Here is a 24469-nt window from a genome sequence, read left to right as displayed (position 1 = left end):
CTTCTGTAAACTACTCTGCCCATAATCAGACACCATCTCATGTTTCCCAGGTGACCAAAATAGTTATTTCACTTGGGCAGAATTTGCTCGTATGACCAGGAGCTAAAAGGAAAAAGAGAAGAGAGAGTAGGAAAAAATGAAAAAAAAGTGAGTTGACCTAAAAAGGATTTCCTCTCCTTTTAATTTCTCTATTCTGTGTTTGATAAAGGGATAGGGGCCATCACCATAAAATATCATTTACATAGGGAATTACTTGTCACTTTGGAACACGGGGAGCTGGAATAGAAAGAAGGCTTAGGAAAGAAAAGACAAATAAAATCATAATAGACATTTGAGTTATTTTTTTAGTTTTTATTCTTTATGATATTTTTTGAAAGTTAATTCACACTTGCAAAGATTTGAGCAGCTATAAAGTTTTTTTTAAAGGAGGTCATAATGACGACAGTTGAAGCACATCTATTTCATGTTTCTTGGTATTTATATATAGATATAATATATATGGTATACATTTATACTACATGTACCAGTAAATATACATAAATTTACCATCTATCTATCTACACAATGCTGTTCTAGTTTTCTACAAGCTAAAAATACTAAAAAAAAAAACTTTAGGGTGACTATGAAAAATTTAATTTCTTATTAAAACATTAAAAAAATTAGTCTGATATATTTTAATAATATCTAAACTTAGGATTCTGCAGTTTCTCAGAGCATTAGGGATGCGTTTTCTGCATTAGAGATAATACAAGCTATTTCAAGAATTCACTATGGTATTAAATGCCACTTCAAAACGTCCTATATCCATTGTTCCAATTTCCAGTCCATTTTTTCCTCTCTTTTCATCTTGTCCACTTGTCCTCATACGAGTCTCTCCATTTTTCTTCCCTCTTACCATTTCCCAACATTCTGACACCACAGTAAAAAAATTGGACTGATTCTTATCAGCACACTTTTGATCTACCACAGAAACAAATATGTTTAACAAGACATCATTTTATGTACTCCGTAATGTATGTCTTTAGCAGATTTTAGGGCTTTTTCCTTCCATTGTAATCAAGGTCCCAAAACAGGTTCAGGCAATAATGCTTCCCAGGTAACTGGGCTGTATCCTTGTTTGTAAATAAGAAATACTTCATTTTCCAAAGTTTAATTGACTGTTCCTTCTCCGATCGTTCATTCTATAGCTATGGACAAATACCCGACTCCTACTCTTCAATATCGAGCCTGTGTCCTCCTTCCACTACGTTTACTGAAAAAGATTCTGCGAGCCGGGCCAGAGCATCCTTGCATCCATAGCAACCAGACTGCAGCTTCTTCTGTCACCATAGCGACTGCACAGTCGGCCGGATGGTCGCTATGGTAACTAGGGGCGGGTCGGCAGGGTCCCGGTGGGTCCAGCGCATGCGTGTTGAGGGCGTCAGTTGAGCCCGCGGCCGCAGCAGCTGGGCTTTCCGCTCCCCTAGACATGGCGCTGTGGCGGCGGCCGAGACTCTGCCTCTGCGCCCGGCTGCCCGACTTCCTTCTGCTGTTGCTGTTAAGGGGTGAGTTGCGTGCTTTTGCCTTTGGGAGAGCAGGGTCGCGGGGGATGGCTCAGAGTGGTTCCGAAGCGGCGGGAGACGGTCTGGATGGGAATAACGGTCCCGGGACGGAGCGCGGTGCGCGCGTTCCCCCCTGGGCGCGAGGGGCGGCCTGGGGCGGGGAGGGCTGAGTCCTGGGGGCACTGGCCGATCGGGGGGGGGGCCCAGCCAGGGGGACACGGGCCGGGGGGAGGGGGTTGAGTCCTGGGGGCACTGGCTGATCGGAGGGGGGCGCCCAGCCAGGGAGACATGGGCCAGGGGGAGGGGCTGAGTCCTGGGGGCACTGGCCGATCGGGGGGGCCCAGCCAGGGGGACCCGGGCCAGGGGGAGGGGGCTGAGTCCTGGGGGTACTGGCCGATGAGGGGTGCCCAGCCAGGGGGACCCGGGCCGGGGGTAGGGGCTGAGTCGGAGGGGGGTCAGGGCCGGGGCGGGGGACGGGCACGGTCTGAGGGGCACAGGCCGGGGGGAGGAGGCTGAGTCCGGGGCCACAGGCCGGGATGAGGGGCCGAGTCCAGGGGTCACAGGCCAGGGGAAGGGACAGAGACTGAGGAGTACCGGCCGAGGAAAGGCGGTCGAGTCCCGGGCCACAGGCCGGAGTGAGGGGCCGAGTCCAGGAGAGCATGGCGCTAGGAGGGGGACCACAGGCCAGGGGGTCCACGGCCCGGGAGAGGGATTCAGGGTGCATGAGCCGGGGAGGGGGCCCGAGTCCGGGGAGCACGGCTCGAGGAGAGGGCGGCATTCGGGCCGGTGAGCGCCGTCCGGGGCAGCTGGGCAGGGCCTTCTGGAGAGACGGGTGGCAGCTGAGTCTGGAGCTCTGGAAAACTTTCCTGAGAGATCCAGGGGAGCGTGTACAGTGCCCGGAGCAGCGGACCAAGGCGTGCGCTCCGAAGGACCAGGAAGCCGAACTCCAAGGCCTGTCGGGCTTCTTGCTCACAACCCTCTAGGGACCTAGTGTGCGCATTTGTGCGCTTGCTGTAAACAAAAGAACATGATTGAGCAAACCCATCTTTCCTTTCCTGGAAATAAAATGGTACGTCCTCAATCCTGTACCTGCTTTGTCCCCTGTGGTGGAAGGACAGACGATGTGGACCTCTACCCTGAAATAGCCTGTGGGCCATTTGCTCAGGACACACTAAAACATGATAGTTTTGTTCATTTTGTCTTTTCCTCTGTTTGTGATCCTTATTAGATCCAAGTATCCCAGGACAGTCGGACAGAAGGACTGAAATAGCTTCCACTTAGACGGCATGTACTATATACAGCATGTACTAGGAAGTATCTGGTTTAGTCCTGTGACAGTATTGCAGGATGGGCCGTTTATTCACCCATTGTCAAATCAGAAAATTAAAACTGAAGTCTCTTTCCCAGGCTGCACTCCCCGTAAGTGATAGATAAGACTCAGATTCATGCTAATGGAGAAACACCACACCAGTCCTCTCTTTCCCCTGATAGTCATGCACAGGTAAGCAGACCAGGCCCTTTTCAGTGCCATGGCTCTTTGATCACTTTGTTGTTTAGCTTAGTGCTGTGGTTATCCCATGATGTTTGCCAGAATATACAAATAACAAATGTGAAGTGCTTTCTTGGGATTAGGGATTGGCAGATTTAGGAAAACAAAGCACGCCTGTGTTTGATGTTGCTAAGCATGATGCTCAGGATGCTGGTGGTGAAAAGCAAGGTCTGGGAAGGAGCTGGGGAAGTTGGGCTCTGGGAAGGAAGGACGTTGTCAAGATGTAGATGGAGTCCACATCCTTAGCCTGCAATTGATTCCCAAAAGCAAATACGTGTGAGAGAGATGAGTGATCAAAGGCTAGCCAGGGGACAAGGGTGTCAGGAATGGCCAGCTCCTGGCTGTGTTGGTCGCACTGACACTGGGTCTTATTCACAGGCTGGAACAACTGTCTATTGTTGAAAAGGTCTGTTCACATGAAAGTTTGCAGTTTTTATTGCAGAAACATTTGGCAGTTTGGTTCAGGAATGAGTTTCAACTTTGTGGTTTGTTAATAAATCTAGAAAATACGAAGGACTTCACATACCCTTAACCCCTGATTTTGCTTTGCCAGAGGGGCTAGTGTTGTGAATTTCTTGATAATAAGGGCTGGGATTTACCTGCAGAGTGTAGGAGGAAGAATCAAATTCTGCAAAATAGGACTAATGGCAAAGAATTGAGGTGGCGGGATATATTGATCCACTTTGAAGCTATCTTTTTAAACAGAATACTCTTTCTCTATTATTGGTTGATATCCTAAGCATACTGTAATAGCTTAAAAACTTAATTCTTTACAGGCCCTAGCAGCTGGTGCCTTTTTAATTTTTTTATAATGACTCTTTTCAGTTGCCATCACTGTTCAATTTTCTCTTTTTTTTTAAATGTTGATTGCTAATGTAATAGCAAACATTTCTTGAGTAGTTACCATTTGCTAGGCTCTTTGTAAAAATTTAATGTGTATTAATTGATTTAATCTTGATGAGAAATCTGAGAAGTCGTTACTATTATTTTGCCCATTTGATGAATGAAGAAACAGGAGTACAGAAAGATTTAGTAACTTATCCAGGGTGATAGCCTTTGCTTCTTAATTAAAAAAAAAAAAAAATTAGCGTTTTTGGAGAAGGTTTACACAACAGTTTAGGTTCCCATTTAACAATTTCTGCACAAGTTGTTCAGTGACATTGGTTACATTCTTCCCAGTGTGTGAATATTCTCATTATTTCCATTCTGGTTGTTTCGTTTCCGTTAATCTAGTTTCCCTACCCGCTTACATTCTCGTCTTTGTTTTTAAAGTAATTGTCTACTGTTTGGCTTCATATGGGTGATTTTTTTTAAAGAACCATAGTACTTACAGGTGATATTCATTATTTTTTTAGCCGGTTATTTATTTATTCTTTTAAATAAAAAATAAGTAGGTTCACAGAGGAAAGAGTTTCCCATTCAACAGTTTGTATAAAGAATGTTCCAAGACACTGACCACAGTCCCCTAAACGTGTCACCTCTCTCCCCATTTCCTCACTAGGTTCTCTGTTACCTTTCATCTGGTTTTCCTACTCTTTCCTGCTTTCACTTCTTTGCTTTCGGGCAGATTTTGCCCTTTTGGTCTCATATAATTAGCTGTTCTAAGGAACTCATTCCTCTGGAGTGTTAACCCTGGTGGCATAGTGGTTAACACTAAAACGTTGGCAGTTCGAATCCACCAGGCGCTCCTTGGAAACACCATGGGGCAGTTCTACTCTGTCCCATAGGGTTGCTGTGAGTTGGAATCGACTTGACGGCAACAGGTTATTTGTTGTTTGGCTGAAAGGTGGTCTCTGGGAATGGCTTCAGTTCCACGTTAGAAGGGTGTCTTGGGGCCACAGTCTCAGGGAGTCCTGTAGTCTCTATCAGACCAGTAAGTCTTTTTTTTTTTTTTAACCAATTTGATTTTTGTTCTACATATTTCTCCTACTCTGCCCAGGACCCTGTATTGTGATCCTGGTTAGTCAGTAGCGGTAGCCAGGCATCATCTAGTTCTGGTCTTGGGGTCATGTAGGCTGTAGTTCACGTGGTCCATTAGTATTGCCCCTTGAGTCTTCGGTTTTCTCCACTCTCCTTTATTCTGACTGGATGAGACCAACATTTGTATCTTAGATGACCGCTCGTGAGCTTTTAAGACTCCAGACGCTACTGCCTAAAGTAGAACATTGTCTTTTTGCACTGTTTCGCCAATTGACATAGATGTCCCCCTAGTCTACGGTCCTCAGCCCTCAAGCCTAGCAACTTCACCCCGTTATGTATTTAGTTATGTCTAGGAAGTTTCCATGACTATGCTCCTTGTGTGTTCTGTTGTCTATATAATATACGTGCAGCATCTACAAATGCGTATGTGGTAATATCAGGCAGCCAGCCTATTATCTGCAGGTGGGTGTGCTCCTTTGTACTGTACCACTCCCCTTTAGCATTCCTCTCTACCTATATGTCCATTCGTAGATTATTATTTGTTAATACTAAGGTTGTAGGTTTGTCAATGTTATGGTAATTGCTGTGATTGCCTAATTATCAAAACTTCCCCGACACATCTGTCAGTTTATCATACTCTGGGGGCTTGTGTGTTGCTCTGATGCTGGAAGCTATGCCACCAGTATTCAAATACCAGCAGGGTCACCAGTGGTGGGCATGTTTCAGCTGAGCTTCCAGACTGAGACAGACTAGGAAGAAGGACCAGGTAGTCTACTTCTGAAAAAAATTAGTCAGTGAAAACCTTATGAATAGCAGTGGAACACTGTTTGACATAGTGCCGAAAGATGAGCCCCTCAGGTTGCAAGGCACTCAAAATATGACTGGGAAAGAGCTGCCTCCTCAACGTAGAGTCGACCTTAATGATGTGGATGGAGTCAAGCTTTTGGGACCTTCATTTGCAGATGTGCCAAGACACAAAATGAGAAGAAACAGCTGCAGACATCCATTAGTAATCGAAACGCGGGATGTACAAATTATTAATCTATGAAAACTGGAAATCATCAAAAATGAAATGGAATACATAAACATCGATATCCTAGGCATTAGTGAGCTGAAATGGACTGGTGTATTACCCATTTTGAATTGGATAATCATATGGTCTATTATGCTGGCAGTGACAAATTGAAGAAGATCTGATGTTGCATTCATCATCAAAAATGACATTTCAAGATCTATTCTGGAAGTACAATGCTGTCAGTGATAGGATAATATCCATAGGCTTACAAGGAAGACCAGTTAATACCACTATTATTCAAATTTATGCACCAGCCACTAAGGCCAAAGGTGAAGAAATTGAAACTTTTTACCAACTTCTGCATCCTGAAACTGATGAAACATAAAATCAGGATGCATTGATAATTACTGGTGATTGGAATGGGAAAGTTGGAAATGAAGAAGGATCAGTAGTTGGAAAATATGGCCTTGGTGATAGAAATGATGCTGGAGATTGCATGATTAGAATTTTGTAAGACCAACAACTTCTTTGTTGTAAATACCCCTTTTCAACAACATAAACGATGAGTATCCTCTTGGACCTTGCCAGGTGGAATATACAGGAACCAAATCGACTGCACTTGTGTAAAAAGACAGTGGAAAAGCTCAATATCATCAGTCAGAACAAGGCCAGCAGTTGACTGCAGAAAAGACTATCAATTGCTCATATGAAAGTTCAAGTTGAAGCTGAAGAACATCAAAACAAGTCCATGAGTGCCAAAGTAGAATGCCTGAATTTAGAGACTATCTCAAGAGCAGATTTGATACATTGAACACTAATGACTGAAGACCAGATGAGTTGTGGAATGACGTCAAAGATGTCATACATGAAGAAAGCAAGAGATCATTAAAAAGGCAGAAAAGAAAGAAAAGACCAAAATAGATGTCAGAAGAGACTCTGAAACTTGGTCTTGAACGTCACGTAGCTAAAGTGAACAGTGAACAGAAGAAATGATGAAGTAAAAGAGCTGAACAGAAGAATTCAAAGGGCAGCTCCAGAAGACAACATAAAGTCTTACAATGAAATGTGCAGACATAAAGTCTTGTAATGAAATGTGCAGAGACCTGGAGTTAGAAAACCAAAAATGAAGAATACTGTCAGCATTTGTCAAGCTGAAAGAACTGAAGAAAAAATTCAAGTCTCGAGTTACAATAATGAAGGATTCTGTGGGCAAAATACTGAATGACCCAGGAAGCATCAAAAGAAGATGGAAGGGATATACAGAGTGACTGTACCAAAAAGAATTGGTCAACAGTCAGTCATTTCAGGAGGTAGCATATGATCAAGAACTGATGGTACTGAAGGAAGAAGTCCAAGCTGCAGCGAACACACTGGTGAAAAACAAGTCTCCAGGAATTGACAGAATACTAGTTTAGGTGTTTCAACAAACAGATGCAGTGCTGAAGTGCTCACTTGCTTATGCCAAGAACTTTGGAAGACAACTACCTGGCCAACCTACTGAAAGAGATCCATATTTACGCCTGTCCGAAAGAATGGTGATTCAACAGAATGTGGACATTATTGAACAATATTATTAATGTCACATGCAAGTACAGTTTTGCTAAAGATCATTCAAAAGCAGTTGCAGCAGTACATAGACAGGGAACTGCCAGAAATTCAAGCCAGATTCAGAAGAGGAAGTGGAAGGAGGGACAACATTGCTGGTGTCAGATGGTTCCTGGTTGAAAGCAGAGAACACCAGAAAAATGTATACCTTGTTTCACTGAGCATGCAAAGGCATTTGGCAGTGTGGATCATAACAAAATATGGATAACATTGGGGAAGAATGGAAATTCCAGAACACTTAACTGTGTTCATGAGGAACCTGTACATAGACTAAGAGCCAGTTGTTCAAACAGAGCAAGAGAATACTTTGTGGTTTGAAGTCAGGAAAGATGTGTGTCAGGGTTGTATCTTTTCACCATACCTATTCAGTCTGTATGCTGAGCAAAAAATATGAGAAGCTGGACTATATGAAGAAGGATGCGGCATTGGGATTGGAGGAAGACTCATTAACAACCTGCGTTATGCAGATGACACAGCCTTGCTTGTTGAAAGTGAAGAGGTCTTGAAGCACTTACAGATGAAGACCAAAGATTATAGCCATCAGTATGGATTACACCTCAACATAAAACAAAACAAAAAAAAATCCTCACAACTGGACCATTAAGCCACATCATGATAAACAGGGAAAATATTGAAGTTGTCAAGGATTTCATTTTACTTGGGTCTACAATCAATACCTATGGAAGCAGCAGTCAAGAAATCAAGTGACGTATTGCATTGGGAAATTCTGTTGCAAAAGGCCTTGTTAAGTGTTAAAATGGGAAGATGTCACTTTAAGGACTAAGGTATGCCTAACTCAGGCCATGGTGTTTTCAGTCATCTCATATGCATGTGAAAGCTGGACAATTAATAAGGAAGACAAGAGACGAATTGACACCTTTGAATTATGGTGTTGGTGAAGAATATTAAATATACCATGAAATGCCAAAAGAATGAACAAATCTGTCTTGGAAGAAGTACAGCCAGTGTGTTCCTTAGAGGCAAGGGTGGTGAGACTTCCTCTCACATACTTTGGACATGTTATCAGGAGGGACTAGTCCCTGGAGAAGGACATCGTGCTTGGTAAATTAGAGGGTTAGCAAAAAAGAGGAAGACCCTCAATGAAATGGGTTGACACAGTGGCTGCAACCATGGGCTCAAGCATAACGACGATGATTGTGAGAATGGTGCAGGACCAGGCAGTGTTTCATTCTGTTGTACATAGGGTAGTTATGAGTCAGAACCAACTCAATGGCACCTGAGAACAACAACATCAAAATTCAAAGCTATGTGGTTTTGTATATAAAATATTCCTTTATTGAATTGATGAAAGGTGTAACTTAACTTTTCAAATGTTATACTCCGTGGTTTTTTGAATAATACATAGTAATTACAGTTGGGCTTACAAATTTTTTGATGTGCTAGACAACAGTTATTCATTTAGAATTAAATTCATTAGAATTAAAGTGCTAAGAGTATATATCACCAGAATGAGACATTTTGTTGATGAAGCTTAATAAAATCTGAAAATCAAAGTCTCTGGGAAATTTTTGAAAAAAAAAAATCTAATTCTCCATTTGCATTTGTTTCAACCCCTGAAAGTTTTTTTTTTTCTTAGAATGGCCTTTTCATTTATGTTGTTTTAGTTCATTTAAATTATCTGACAGATAAAAAAAATCATTGTCCGATATGTGTGTGTGTGTTTTAAGAAAAACAAAGAATATCTGTTCGAGAGCGTGCAGTGCTTCAGATCATTAGTTCATTCCCAAGTTACCTGATAGACGTTTGTTCCTGAATGATTTAAGCTAGGAATACTGAATGGATGGCTGTTATAGACCTTTAATTATAAGTAATTGCAGTGTAAGTCCAGACAAAATTATTGTACTCAGAGATATACACATGCACAGCCCCCAGCCTCCCTTGCTGTTGTCATGAGGTTCCACCTCGTAGCAACCCTATGTACAACAGGAGGAGACACTGCCCGGTCCTGCACCATCCTCACAGTTGCTGCCGTCTTTGAGCACATTGTTGAAGCCACTGTGTCAATCCATCTCTTCGAGGGTCTTCCTCTTTTTTCTGGCCCTCTACTTTACCAAGCATGATGTCCTTCTCCAGGGACTGGTTCTTATCTTGATAACACATCCAAAGTATGTGAGATGAAGTCTTGCCATCCTTGCTTCTAAAAACAATTCTGGCTGTACTTCTTCCAAGACAGAATCTGGCAGTCCTTCTTCTGGCAGTCCATGGTATAGTCAGTATTCTTCACCAACACCATAAGTCAAATTCTTCTTTGGTCTTCCTTATTCATTGTCCAACTTTCACATGCATATAATGTGATTGAAAATATGGCTTGGGTCAGGCACTTCTTAGTCCTCAAAGTGACATCTTTGCGTTTTAACACTTTAAAGAGGTCTTTTGCATTAGATTTTCCCAGTGCAATTCGTTGTTTGATTTTGTGACTGCTGCTCCCATGGCTGTTGACTGTGGATCCAAGTCAAATGAAATCTTTGACAACTTCAATATTTTCAGCATTTATCGTGATGTTGCTTATTGGTCCAGCTGTGAGGAGTTTTGTTTTCTTTGTGTTGAAGTGTAACCCATACTGAAGGCTGTAGCCATTGATTTTCACCTGTAAGTGCTTTAAGTCATCTTCACTTTCAGCAAACAATGTTATGTCATTTGCATATCGAAGGTTGTTAATGAGTTGTCCTCCAATTCTGATGCCCTGTTTTTCTTCATATAGTCCAGCTTCTCAGATTTTTTGCTCAGCATACAGATTGAATAAGTGTGGTGAAATGATACATCCCTGACATGCACCTTTCCTGATTTTGAACAAAAAAGTATCCCCTTGTTCTGTTCGAACAACTGCCTCTTAGTCTATGTACAGGTTCCTCATGAACACAATTAAGTGTTCTGGAATTCACATTCTTTGCAATGTTATCCATATTTTGTGATGATCCACACAGTCAGACAATCATATGGTCTACTATGCCAGGAATATCAAGTTGAAGAGGATTGGCATCACGTTCATTGTCAAGAGAATATTTCAAGATCTACCCCGAAGTACAATGCAGTTAGCGATTGGGTAATATCCGTATGTCTCCGAGGAAGACCAGTTAATATGAGTATTATTCAAATTTATACACCAACCAACTAAATTTTTACACTAAGTCCAAAGATGAAGAAATTGAAGATTTTTACCAACTTCTGAAGTCTGAAATTGACGAAAAATGCCAACAGGATTTGTTGATAATTACTGGTGCTTGAAATGCAAAAGCTGGAAACAAAAATGAAGGACCAGTAGTTGGAAAATGTGGCCTTGATGATAGTAAGGGTGCTGGAGATCGCATGATAGAATTTTGCATGATCAGTGACTTATTTATTGCAAATACCTTTTTTCAGCAACATAAATGACCACTATACACGTAGACCTTGTTGGATAGAATACACAGGAAACAAATTGACTACATCTGCAGAAAGAGATGATGGTAAAGCTCAATATCATCAGTCAGAACAAGGCCAGGGACCAAGTGTGGAACAGATCATCAATTTTTCATATACAAGTTCAGATTGAAGCTGAACAAGATTAAAACAAGTCCAGTGAGCCCACTTGAATTTAGAGAGCATCTCAAGAATAGATTTGGCACATTGAAAGCTAATGACTGAAGACCAGATGAGTTATGGGATGATATTTAGGATATCAGACATAAAGTAAATAAAAGGGTGTTAAAAAGACTGGAAAGAAAGAAAAGACCAAAATGGATGTCCAAAGAGACTCTGAAACTTACTCTTGAACATTGAGTAGCTAAAGTGAATGGAAGAAATGATGAAGTAAAAGAGCCGAACAGAAGATTTGAAAGGGCAGCTCGAGAAGACAAAGTAAAGTATTATAATGAAATGTGCAAAGACTTGGAGATAGAAAACCAAAAGGGAAGAATACACTCAGCATTTGTCAAGCTGAAAGAACTGAAGAAAAAAATTCAAGTCTCGAGTTGCAAAATGGAAGGATTCTTTGAGCAAGATATTAAATGACCCCAGAAGCATCAGCAGAAGATGGAAGAAATAAACAGAGTCACTAAACCAAAAAAAAAAAAAACTGATGGATATTCCACCATTTCAGGAGATAACATATGATCAAGAGCCAATGGTACTGAAGGAAGAAGCCCAAGCTGCACTGAAGTCATTGGTGAAAAGTAAGGCTTCAAAAATTCATGACATACCAACTGAGGTTTTTCAGCAGACAGATGCAACACTGGAATCACTCATTCATCTATGCCAAGAAATTTGGAAGACAGCTACCTGTTGAACCAACTGTAAGAGATTCATATTTGTGCCAAAGAAAGAAAGATGATCTGGCAGAATGCAGAAATTGTCGAATAATATCGTTAATATCATTCACAAATAAAGTTTTGCTGAAGATAATTCAAAAAGGGTTGCACCAGAACATCGACAGGGAACTGCCAGAAATTCAAGCCGGCTTCAGAAGAGGACATGGAATGATGAATGCCATTGCTGATGTCAGATGTATCTTGGTGGAAAGCAGAGAACACCAGAAGGAGGTTTACCTGTGTTTTATTGACATAGGCATTCGACGAACTCCCTTAGCTCCGTGTAACTTGCTCATAGGTGGTCAGATAGGGTGGGTTTAAATTAATTCTTTTGAAAGAAAGCAGACTTTCATCAAGCGTGCTTTCCGAGATGGCCATATAATGTAACAGAAGAAGCTATGGATTTAGTATATCCAACTAGCAGCTGTTAGAGATGTTTTATTAGCACATCCTTTCTCCATAGATTCTTTGAATTTTTTTAGAGCACAAGTGGAGCAAAAGAAAGGAAAATGTGTGGATGCCTGAAACAGGGATGTATGGAGTCTGCTGGAAGATTATGTTTATAATCAGGCCGTGTAAATGTGATGTTGTTAGAACTGAATGCAGATTTCAAATCTTCTGTCTCTACCCTCTGAATTCTAACTGTATATGCAAGTAGCTTCCCTAGAATATATAGAGATGTTAAAAGAAAGCTCTGGTAAGCACATTCTTTTACTCCTAGTTTAATTAACAGGGACGTTGTCCACTTTGGTACTCTATATGGCACTTTCCAAACTTAACTTACTACCTCTTTGCCACTTGCCATGGGTAACTGACACACAGAAAGCTTCCTGAGAATTAGCCCTTGTTTCTAATGTTGGGTGAATGCAGCAGTATTGTGTTTGTGTGTTTCCCTTCTTTGTCTTCTTTCATTTACAGACTATTCCAAGGCTTCCATGGCTCAGCCTTCTTCCTGTAAATTATTGCCAAAACCAAGTTCTGCCATATCCATGATGTCTCCTTTGCTGAACTTAACCTTAGCCCCTAGGAATTCTTCCTATCTCTAAGTGCTGTGGCTGCTAACCAAAGGATCGGCAGTTCGAATCTGCCAGGCACTCCTTGGAAACTCTGTGGGGCAGTTCTACTCTGTCCTGTAGGGTCGCTATGAGTCGGAATCAACTCGACGGCAATGGGTTTTTGGTTTCTTAGCCTGTAGTTCCATTCAATACCACACACATTTATTGTTGTTGTTAGGTGCCATCTTGTTGGTTCTAACTCACAGCGACCCTATGTACAACAGAACGAAACGCTGCCCAGTCCTGCACCATCCTCACAGTTGTTATGCTTAAGCCTATTGTTGCATCCACTGTGCCAATCCATCTCGTTGAGGGTCTTCCTCTTTTTCACTGACCCTCTACTTTACCAAGGATGGTGTCCTTCTCCAGGGACTGATCCCTCCTGGTAACATGTCCAAAATATGTGAGACGTAGTCTTGCTGTCCTTGCTTCTAAGGATCATTCTGGTTGTATTTCTTCCAAGACAGATGGCAGTCCATGGTCTATTCAATATTCTTGGCAAACACGACAATTTAAAGGCATCAGTTCTTTGGTTTTCCTTATTCATGGTCCAGCTTTCACATGCATACAAGGCGATTGGAAACACTGTGGCATGGGTCAGGCTCATCTTAATCTTCAAGGTGACATCTTTTGCTTTTAAACACTTTAAAGAGGTCTTTTGCAGTAGATTTGCCCAATGCAATGCGTCTTGTGATTTCTTAACTGCTGCTTCCATGGATGTTGATTGTGAATCCAAGTAAAATGAATTCTTGACAACTTGAGTCTTTTCCCCATTTATCATGATATTGCTTATTGTCCAGTTGTGAGGATTTTTGTTTTCTTTATGTTGAGGTGTAATCCATACTGAAGTCTGTAGTCTTTGATCTTCATCAGTAAGTGCTTTCAGTTCTCTTCACTTTCAGCATGCAAGGTTGCTTGCTGCATAACGCAGGTTGTTATTGAGTCTTCCTCCAATCTTAATGCCCCATTTTTCTTCATATAGTCCAGCTTCTCGGATTATTTGCTCAGCATATAGATTGAATATGTATGGTGAAAGGATACAAGCCTTACGCACACCTTTCCTGACTTTAAACAGCGCAGTATCCACTTGTTCTGTCTGAACAACTGCCTCTTGATCTAGGTACAGGTTCCTCATGAGCACAACTAAGTGTTCTAGAATTCCCATTCTTCACAATGTTATCCATAATTTGTTATGATCCACACAGTTGAATGCCTTTCTGTAGTCAATAAAACACAAGTAAACGTCTCTCTGGTATTCTCTGCTTTTAGCCAGGATCCATCTGACATCAGCAATGATATCTCTGGTTCCACACATTTACTGGGTATCTGTTATATGCCAGGCACTGTTCTTGATACTAGGGTACATAATGAATAAAGAATCCCTGGTCTTTGTCGAGCTACAGTTCACATGCCACTGTTCGCGTGTATGTTGAATTATGTTCGTCTTTCTTTGTTGGATGTTAAATGCATTTTTCTTCTGAGTGATATTGAAAATTCATTGGGAAGGAAACTGACTAATTTCTTTTGTGTCTTTCTCAGAGATGACCATAGTAAATATTGAGGTTGCCTCTCTTTATCCCTTGAAAGTCAGTCAGCATTTCTTAAACACTTTTTATGTGTCTAGGCATCGTTCATGTATCTTATCTTAGTTCCCGTGGCCCTAGGTGTCAATTTTTACTTCAGTAGTTGCTGTGGAAGAGACTTGGTTCACTTTCAATATCTTCTGTATACCATCTACTCTATGCAGTTTCAAGGTTAGGAAGAAGAACGTGGGAAAATACCTACAGCATAATTTAGATGACATAAGCAGCATGTGTGAAGTTATTATTGCTAATAGTGTATACCATGTGATTACAATTTTGTAAAATATCTTCTGTTCAGGGGGAAAAAATGCCTGGAAGAAAATGAACCAAAATGTTGATAGGTGCCATTTCTGAGTGGTAGGTCTTATGGCTGATTCTTTTACAATTTTCTCTGTTTTCCTGGCTGATTCTTTTAACTTTTGTCTGTTTTCCAAGTTTTCTTTAATGAGGATGGTTTTTATATGATGAAAAAAATGTGTTTTACTTTGGCTTCCAATATATACAATAGTGGAATTTTAAATTTGGCACCAGGTAAGATTTCTTTTAAAGTAGGAAAACTGAATTTGTTTAGTTTAATGTGATAGCATGTGGATTTCTTTCTCTAGCTCCTCAGTGAATGCCAGCCACCTTGGGTGGAGGGGCTGGCTTGAAGTTCAGTTGTTGGATCTTGCATACTTTGTGAATCACTGGAGAGGTTAGCTTTCACTGGACATTGGCTGTGACATTCTCAGCAAATGGATAACTGGCAAACTGAAAGAACGTTGATGAGACACCCCCTTTTTTGAACAAACAAAATGATCTGAGTGATGGCCTTTGTCTGCCTCTTCAGAGTCAGCCAGCATATATTAAGCACCCGCCTCTGCCAGCCAGCAGCACTGGTGGGTCTCTGTGTTCTTTGTCTTGAGTGATAAAAATACAAGGTCAAACTGACTTCCTTTGAAAGTAGGCTCTGAAAGATGTTTCCTGAAGTGACGTGCCCTTACCACTTTTCTTCCCCAATGTGGACTTCCTTGCTGGATGTCTTTCTTTAAGGAAAATGTTTTGTATATTTAGAATGACGTGCAGCTGTCTGGAGGATTACAGAGAATGCAGCAAATTCTTAAAACAGCTGCATTTTTTTTTTTTTTTTGGGGTGATGGGGGCATGCTTTCCTCTAAAGTTCCTCTGTCACCGTGGTGAAACTTTTAATCAGTGAATCCATATTTATTTGGTAATCCCTACTTTCACGCAGTAAAGCTTTCCATGTGCAAAAAAGGAAAATATAAGATGTGTGCTTCACCAGACCGGAAGGAACATACAGTTTAGATAGTTAACTAGCAAACTAGCATTTAGATAAATGTTTTCTATGTTTAGAAGTGAGAGCACTGATAGGGGAGACTTTCAACAAGGAGCTGGGCTTTTAGGGATAACTTTGATTTACATGGTGCATATTTTTGAGGGTGACGTAGAGAGCCAGGAAAGTGAATGAAATAATATGAGCAAAGGCGTGGAGTTGACGATGCATATGTTGGTTTTTGGGGCCAAAGACCAGCCACCATTTATTGAAAACTTACTGAAAATTAGTGTCCTCATTGCTTTACCCGGGCTGTCTTAATTGATCTCAGCAGTCAGTGTTTATAGACATCACTTTGTGGATAATGAATCTGAGATTCAGGCAGGTTAATTACCTGGCTCAGGGTCACAGCTAGTAAATAAAGGAGCCAGATTATCCATTGCAGAGAACATTGGGGCATAACTAGATTGTAAAGCACTTTAATGCCAGCCTAAGAAATTTTGACTTTGTTATGTAGGTTCTAGAAGTTCATTCAGCAGTTTTAAGCAGGGCGGTGATATGACCAAAATGGTTTTAGGAGTATTAATCTGATATTATATTCAAGAAGATTGGAGAGGGAAGGTCAGTTAGGAAGATAATGAAATAATTTAAGGTGATAAATTCCTTTGGTATTGGTCTCTTGATGTAACTGGGTTATTGTTTATATCTGAAAGTTTGTTTTAATCTTATTCTTGAAAGATTTACTAGATACAGAATTTTAGGTTGACAATTATTTTGTCTTAGAGATTTGCTTATGTAGTATATATGTTTTCTGGTTCCCATTATTACTGATGTGAAGTCTGCAGTCAGCAATATTGTCAGTCTTTTCTAGGTTGTCATCTTTTCTCTAACTACTTTTAAGATCTTTTCTTCGTCTTTGGCATTCTGAAATTTTACAACAATGTGTCTATGGTGGATTTCTTTTTAATTATTCTACTTTTTATATGTTGTGCTTTGTGTATCTGTGGATTTGTATCTTTCCTGAGAATTCTCAGGCATTATCTGTTCAAATAATGCCTTATTTCTATTCTGTTAGTTGTCTCCTCCTGGGACTCTGATTAGATATAACTAGTCATGCTAGCCTCCACGCCTTTTAACCTTTCTGGCATAAGTTCAGAATCTTGCCTCTCTCTACTGTATTCTTAGTTACCTACTCAGATTTGTTTTACAGAGGAACAGAGCCCTATTCTCTTAATCTATCGAGAGGAGATTATATAACCTGTTGTTTAACCAATGCATAGAGTTTTTTATTTTACCAATTATATTGTTCATATCTAAAATTTTACTTGATTCTTTTTGTAATCTGGTAATTTTTTTCTTTTATTGAACTTTAGATGAAGGTTTACACAACAAACTAGCTTTTCATCGAACAGTCAGTACACATATTGTTTTATGACATTGGTTAACAACCCTACAACATGTTAACACTCTCCCTTCTTGACCTTGGGTTGCCTATTACTAGCTTTCCTGTCTCCTCCTGCCTTCTAGTTCTTGCCCTTTTAGTCTCCTTTTGTTTTATGGGCCTGTCTAATCTTTGGATGAAGAGTGAACCTTAGGAAGACCTCGTTACTGAGCCAAAGTGTGTCCCAGGGCCATACTTTCGGGATTTCTCCAGCATCTGTCAGCCTATTAAGTCTGGTCTTTTTTGTGAGTTAGAATTTTGTTCTACATTTTACTCCAGCTTTGTCCAGGACCATCTATTGTGATCCCTGTAAGAGCAGTCAATGGAGGTAGCCAGGCACCATCTAGTTGTACTGGACTCAGTCTGGTGGAGGCCGTGTGTTAGTCATCTAGTGCTGCTATAACAGAAATACCACAAGTGGATGGCTTTAACAAAGAGAAGTATATTCTCTCACAGTCGAGTAGGCTACAAGTCCAAATTCAGGGCATCAGCTCCAGGAAAGGCTTTGGAGGAAGTTCCTTGTCATCAGTCTTCCCTTGGTCTAGGAAAATCTCAGTGTAGGAACCTCAGGTCCAAAGGACGTGCTCTGCTCCCTACTCTGCTTTCTTGGTGGTATGAGTTCCTGAACTCCCTGCTTGCTTCCCTTTCCTTTTATCTTTTGAGAGATAAAAAGTGGTGCAGGCCACACCCCAGGAAAACTCTCTTTACATTGGATCAGGGATGTGACCTGGTAAGGGTGTTACAATCCCACCCTAATCCTCTCTAACATAAAATTACAATCACAAAATGGGGGACAACCACAGAATACTGGGAATTATGGCCTAATCAAGTGATACACACATTTTTGGGGGGACATAATTCAATCCACGACCCCGTGGTAGTTGTGGTCCATTAGTCCTTTGGACTAATCTTTCCCTTGTATCTTTAGTTTTCTTCATTCCCCCTTGTTCCTGAAGGGGTGAGACCAGTGGCGTAACCTAGATGGCAGCTCATAGGCTTTTAAGACCCCAGATGCTACTCACCAAGGTAGAATGTAGAACATTTTCTTTATAAATTATGTTATGCCAATTGAGCTAGAAGTTCCCCAAGACCATGGTCCCCACAGCCCTCAGCCCAGCAATTCAGTCCCTGAGGGAGTTTGGATGTGTCTCTGGAGCTTCCATGACCTTGCCTTGTACAAGTTGTGCTGGCTTCTCCAGTATTGTGTACTGTCTAACCCTTCGATCTAGTAATTTTTAATAGTCCCTTTTTGCTTGCTCATTTTTTATTCTGTCTTTTACCTTTTGAACATTTCGTGCACAGTTATTTTATATTCCATATCTGATACTTCAGATATCTGAAGTTCTTGGGAATGTCTAAGCCTGTTGTTTGTTGTTTCTGATGACTCTTACTTATGGTGTTTTTGTTTCTTTGCTTGTTTGGTAATCTTTCATTATAAGCTCATATTTGGTTGATCTTAATCTGTGAAAAACTGAGCCTAAAGTGAGGATGCTTTCTTTGAGCAAGCATGCTTTTCCTGGGTGCTAAGGCTGCTACGCACCTGGAGGACCTTAGCACCTTTCAGATTCTCGGGTGTAATTTGGGAATCTCAGGCCCGGCTTCCCTACTTGCTGCCCTGAGGGCTCAGTCTCTCCACTGAAGTGTTAACATGAGCATTTGTCCTCCCTTCCTGATTTCTGCCCATAGTTTTTTTGGTTTGTCTTTTGAGAGGTTCTTGCACGTCCTCTGATCTCAGAGATGCAGTAAATGCTATGGCTTATACAGGATCTAGTTATTAGAGTGCAAAGGCCCTTCAGATATCTAATCCACTGCACTGCTGGGAGCAGAAACCTCAAGTATTTTTTTAACCTGTTCTTCGATTTGATTAACATAAGAGTCATAAGCTCTTCTTTGGCTAATACTTTTGTTTATATTTTCCAAATATAAATAAAATTAAATACTGGCTGTGTTTTTAAAGAGTACATACACTCCCATGGAGGTTATAACAGGCCTGGCAGAAGGGGTTGTATAACTCTGGCTAAGAATCACTGCTTTAAGAATGGACTCTATTGTTTTAAAGATATACCCAGTCCTACACTATACTCTCTCCTTGGATCAGTTTGTCTAAGAAGCAACCACCTGTCATTCAAGATACAACAATGTAAGCTTTAGAGAATCACAGCTATTCCACACTAGATAGCCACCTGAAACGGCACCTCCTCACTCTGCTAGCAACAGATATAGGAGAAGACATTCAGGGCACCATGCATCCTTGAGCTTTCCAGCTGAAATCAGATACTTAGCTTCAGATTTCCACAGGATGAAGGGATGGCTCCCTGAGGTGCACTGTGAGGGTGGAGACCCCTGAGGCATCTCTGGAAGGCTCTGTTTTGTGCAGCTTCCAAACCTCTTCTGGCAAGAAGGGGCGTAGCACTGGGTGGTAGGCCTCCTGGTTAGTCTCCCATCTTCACCTGTGATTCATTCTGCTGCCTTGGGGTAATAACATTGGTTTTAATCCAAATCCCGTTTCCCTCACACAACCACCAAAATATCCACATTTCTTCCTCTGTGTAATTAGATAACCCACTTTAACTATTTGAATTTTAGATAAAGAAGTGATTTATAGGCATATGTGAGAATTTTTATGAGAATTTTTACCTGATTAGTTAAAAATTAAAAGTGCATTTGAAGGTTTTGCAAACCTAACTGAAAGAAATCTTTCTCTCCTGAAAGTTTTTGACGTGTTTTTTTTTTTTTTTTAAATATTTTATTGAGTTTTTGGTGAAAAGTTTACACGGCAAATTAGGTTCAACTTTAACAATTAAAAAAAAATTTTTTTTTTATACATATTGTTTAGTGAAATTGGTTACATTTTCCACATCGTGTCCACATTCTCATTAATTCTGTTCTAGATGTTTCGTTTCTTTCTTCTTGCTTTCCTGCCCCTTTCCTTTCTCATCTTTGCCCTAGGGTAAATGTTGGCCATTTGGTCTTAAATAGATGATTGTTTCTCTTTTTAAAGGAGCACAGTACTTATGGGTGTTATCATTTATTTAATGAGTCAATCTGTTACTTAGCTGAAAGGTGACCTCCAGGAGTGGTTTCAGTTCAAAGTTTAAAGGGCAACAGTCTTGGGGTTCCTCTAATCTCTGCTGCTCCAGTAAGCCTGGGCTTTTTTTTTTTTTTGAGAATTTGAGGGTTTTTTCCTACAGTTTTCTCACATTCTGTCTGGGATCATCTATCGTGGTCCTGGTCAGAATAGTCGGTAGTGGTAGCCGGGCACCTTCTAGTTCTTCTGGTCCCTGAATAGATACGGCCAGGGTTAGAAGTGTCTTAAAGTTGGGTGAACTTGGTTTGAAACTGGTATCTATTCTAACAGGTTGGGAATGTTCATCTCCCAGAGTGTCACTTTTTTTTATCTGCTACAGCCTTATTTACTGGATCTAATGAAGGAAGTCCCTGGGTGGTACAATGGTTAACACTCCACTGCTAAACAAAAGTTTAAAGGTTTGATCCTACCCAGAAGTGCCTTGAAAGAAAGGCCTGGCAATCTACTTCTGAAAAGCCAGCCACTGATAACCCTATGGAGCACATTTCTAATCTGACACACATTGAGTTGCCGTGAGTCAGAGATGCCTTGACAGAAACTATAAAAAAAAGTTCAAAGTGTCCTGTGTTTACCATGAAGAAAAAACGGATAGCTAATTGGTTGGGTTGGTACTCTTAATTCCATCTAATTTCTTAGCATCGCGTGTGAAGTTTTCACTCTGACCATATTTGGTCTAGATTTAAAGTCCCCTGGTAATAAAGAATGGGACTAGAACCTTAGCTGTGGTTCAGTAGGAACAAATATTGAAGTGTCTTTTGTTTACAGGCACTGTTTTAGACTTTTAGGATGCGTCAGGGAAGTAGCTTATATTATGAACACCTTATAGGAAATGAGGAAAGCTGTGGACCCTCTCCTCAAAAAAGTATATGTAAAATTTGAAATATACGAAAAATTTTAAATATATTTTCGAGGTTTATAACCCCCTAGAAGCCCACTTATGAACGTCAGATTGAGAAGTCCTGCTGTAGAGCCCCGGACCCCTGTAAGGGGCAAACATCCTTAAAATTTCTTCTGAAATAGCTGCTAACTGCATGTAGAGTTCAGGAGTAGTTTTAAAAAGTATTGTTTTATTACTGTTTTTTATTCTTTGCATTAATTCTGTTAAAGCCTGAGTTTTCTGTTAGATTATGACTGTTAGTGTCAAATATCTGGTTATATGCTCTATACATTTCCAATTTAAGGTACTCTCTGTAGGTAGGCCGGAGAATTGAAAAATCGAACTTGAAAAAGAAAGTATGCAGGTACTTTTAGGGATCTTGATTGTATGATTTTCACAGTATTTCATCATGTTAGGAGGTATGCGCAGTTAAGCCATAGGAAAATTGAATGAAATGCTAAGGTGAAATTCTTGCTGGAATTCCTCTTTCATTTACTTCTCATGTCCCTTACAACAACACATGTGTCAGTCTGTCTGTCTCTGTTCTCACTCTCCAGCTTCCATTGCCCTTCTCTCCCTATCTCCATTCCTCCCTCTCATTATGGCAACAGTGCTGAGAGAACAGGCCTAAAAGGAGGTTTCATAACATTGGGTGAGGGATTTGGACTGCTCTGAAGCCAGAACAAATATTTTCTTCTCCTGCTACCCTATGGATAATATTCCACATGCTGTTTGCAAACTACAATAAATACTCCTCGGAGAGAGTTCAGAGTCAGGTAACTGTTTTGAGGAGGAGTATGTTTTTGTCCTCTTTACAACTCACAGCGTTTCTCTGTTCTTGTCAAGTATGTTTTTACGTGCAGAGTAAATAAAATCTGTTAAAACCTTGGTTGCTTTTGTTCTTCCGTGTGAGCCGCACCTTTTAGCTCATATTTTTGAAAGCTCCTTCTAATGAAACCTCAAAAAAGAAACTTTAGCTGGAGTTCAGAGGCTCCAGTTTTAAGCTCATGCCTTACCCTTTTCTGGAACTCATCTGTAGTGAAATTATAATTTGGCGTGCTTGATTGTGATGCCTTGGTTTCCAGTGGAAGTTGTCTAACCTTCCAGGGAAAACCACTAGATTTGGCTTTTCAGATGACAGAAATGAGGCACTTATGGATATGTACAGGTCCACCCTTTCCACAGAGGACTTGGGGAAATGGAGTTGGATCCTAGAAAAGTGTTGCTTTTTCCTTTTCTTTCACAAGATTATGGCTTTGTAATAAACTCACTTCCTGTTGGGAATCAACAGGTTTTGAAGCAGTCTTTGACTTTGCATGAGTATTCATCACGCCTTCTGAATATCCCTGGTGCATTGTGCATTACCATTTCTAGTCTCTTCTTGTTGTGGCCCAGCTACAATGCAGAGCATCCACTTCTCTTCCAGTGCACACCTACTCTTTCTCTAATACCCAGCTCAGTGTACTTCTTTGTAAAGTCTTCTCTACATCTCTAGCCTAAAGTGTTCCCTTACTCTCCTGAACTCCTGTTTATCAGAAAGGGGTACAAGCTAGACCTAGGTTTGAGTCTCAGCTATGCTGTATGACTTATTGAAGTCAGTTCCTCATCTGTTCAAGAGTAGTAATAATGCCTAACTTTGTAGGATTGTTTTGCAAACTGTTGACTGTTATAAAGTTCCCATTAAGGTATCTAAATAAATGGTAACAAAAATAACACTAATTAATACAGTAAAATAAAATTAATTAATTCATGTAAACTGTTTAGCCAAGTGCCTGGCATAACGGTACGCTCTCAATAAGTGTTATATTTTTCATCAGTAAGAGGTAGAGACTTATTACTATTATTTTCTGTTGTTGCTATTCCTGTTCCTACTGTTGTACTATAATTCATTAGCTCCTTAATTATTCAGAAGCAAATTTGAAGTGAACTCATCAAGCCTAGTCTTCAGGGTGCCTCACTTGCAAAGAGGCCCCTTCCAAGGCCCTGGATTCATGCGAGCAGTGTGTCCTCAAATTTCAAAAGATGCTTTAGCTATAATCAATTAAGACTGCTCTTTTCTTTTACTGCCTTCCCCTCTTTCATACTTTTCCTTATGTTGAGTGGCACTGGGATGGCTACAGTTTTTCCCAGCTAAGAGGAGTTGAGTTGCGAACACATTTAGTTTGAGTTTAGTGGGATACTTGTTATTGCTAGCAGCCTGGGTGTAGGAATATTCCACCATACTGTTTGACTCACCTAGCGTTGTGACATGAAGTTGTAGAGCCTAGTACAAATGCCACTGTAAGCTACTACAGTGCTACTACAGTGAGGTTGAAAAGCTGGGTAATGATTTTTCTCATTTCAAAGAGTATTTAAGGTTTTTCACTCTTTGAGAAAACTTGAAATATCCCGAGGTCTTACAGTTGAAATGTAGAAGAAACTTGATCAAGGTTTTCCCAAATTTAATAATAGTCCTTAAAATTTTATATGATTTGCTGATAATGATATTACCAATAATGAATTATGCAGTGGAAAGATACTTTCCTAAACTATTAATATTAAACTTTTTGGTCAGTGATGCTAAAAAGTTTAATTATTCTGTTATTTCCACGGGCAGTATTACAAAATTGTTGTCATATGATGAGGTGATCAAAGACCCTAAAACATGTACAAAATATTATAGAGAGTACTAAAGAATTAATAAAAATATTTTTATTAAAAAATATTTTATTGTGTTCTTGGTGAAAGTTTACATGGCGAATTAGGTTCCCATTTAACAATTTTTATATGTATTGTTCAATGATATTGATTACATTTTCCACATGGTGTCTGTATGATCTCATTATTTCTGTTTTGGTTGTTCCATTTCCATTAATCTAGCTTTCCTGTTCTACAATTTTCCCCCATTCTATCTGGGACAATCTAAAGTGTCCCTGATCAGAACGGTCGGTAGGAATAGCCAGGCTCCATGTAGTTCTTCTGGTCTCAGGATAGATGAGGCTATGGCTCGTGTAGGCCGTTAGTCCTGTAAGCTAGTTTCTTCTTGAGTCTTTGATTTCCTTCTTTCTCTTTTGTAACTGAGTAGAGTCCAATAGTTGTATCTTACATGGCCACTGGCAAGCTTTTAAGACTCCAGACACTACTTACCAAACTAGGATGTAGAACGTAAACTTTATGGACTATGTTGCACCAGTTGACAGAGTTGTCCCACAAGACTATGTTCCTAAGCCTTCAAA

At 40.4% G+C, this 24469-nt stretch overlaps 1 protein-coding gene across 1 annotated transcript in view; it reads left to right on the top strand.

Annotated features, from left to right (window-relative positions):
* Nucleotides 1-1436: 1436 nt before the first annotated feature.
* Nucleotides 1437-24469, top strand: part of JAM3 (junctional adhesion molecule 3) — a 107550-nt gene continuing 84517 nt past the window's right edge. The window contains exon 1 of the mRNA XM_023557043.2: nucleotides 1437-1544. Within this exon, the coding sequence (XP_023412811.1) occupies nucleotides 1469-1544 (76 nt within the window). The 5' untranslated portion in view covers nucleotides 1437-1468. The remainder of the gene's footprint in view (nucleotides 1545-24469) is intronic.

This window comes from Loxodonta africana, chromosome 15, assembly GCF_030014295.1.
Source record: "Loxodonta africana isolate mLoxAfr1 chromosome 15, mLoxAfr1.hap2, whole genome shotgun sequence".
Lineage (NCBI taxonomy): Eukaryota > Metazoa > Chordata > Mammalia > Proboscidea > Elephantidae > Loxodonta > Loxodonta africana.
Note: the sequence above shows the minus strand (reverse complement) of the source record. Positions and strands in the feature narration are given on the sequence as shown.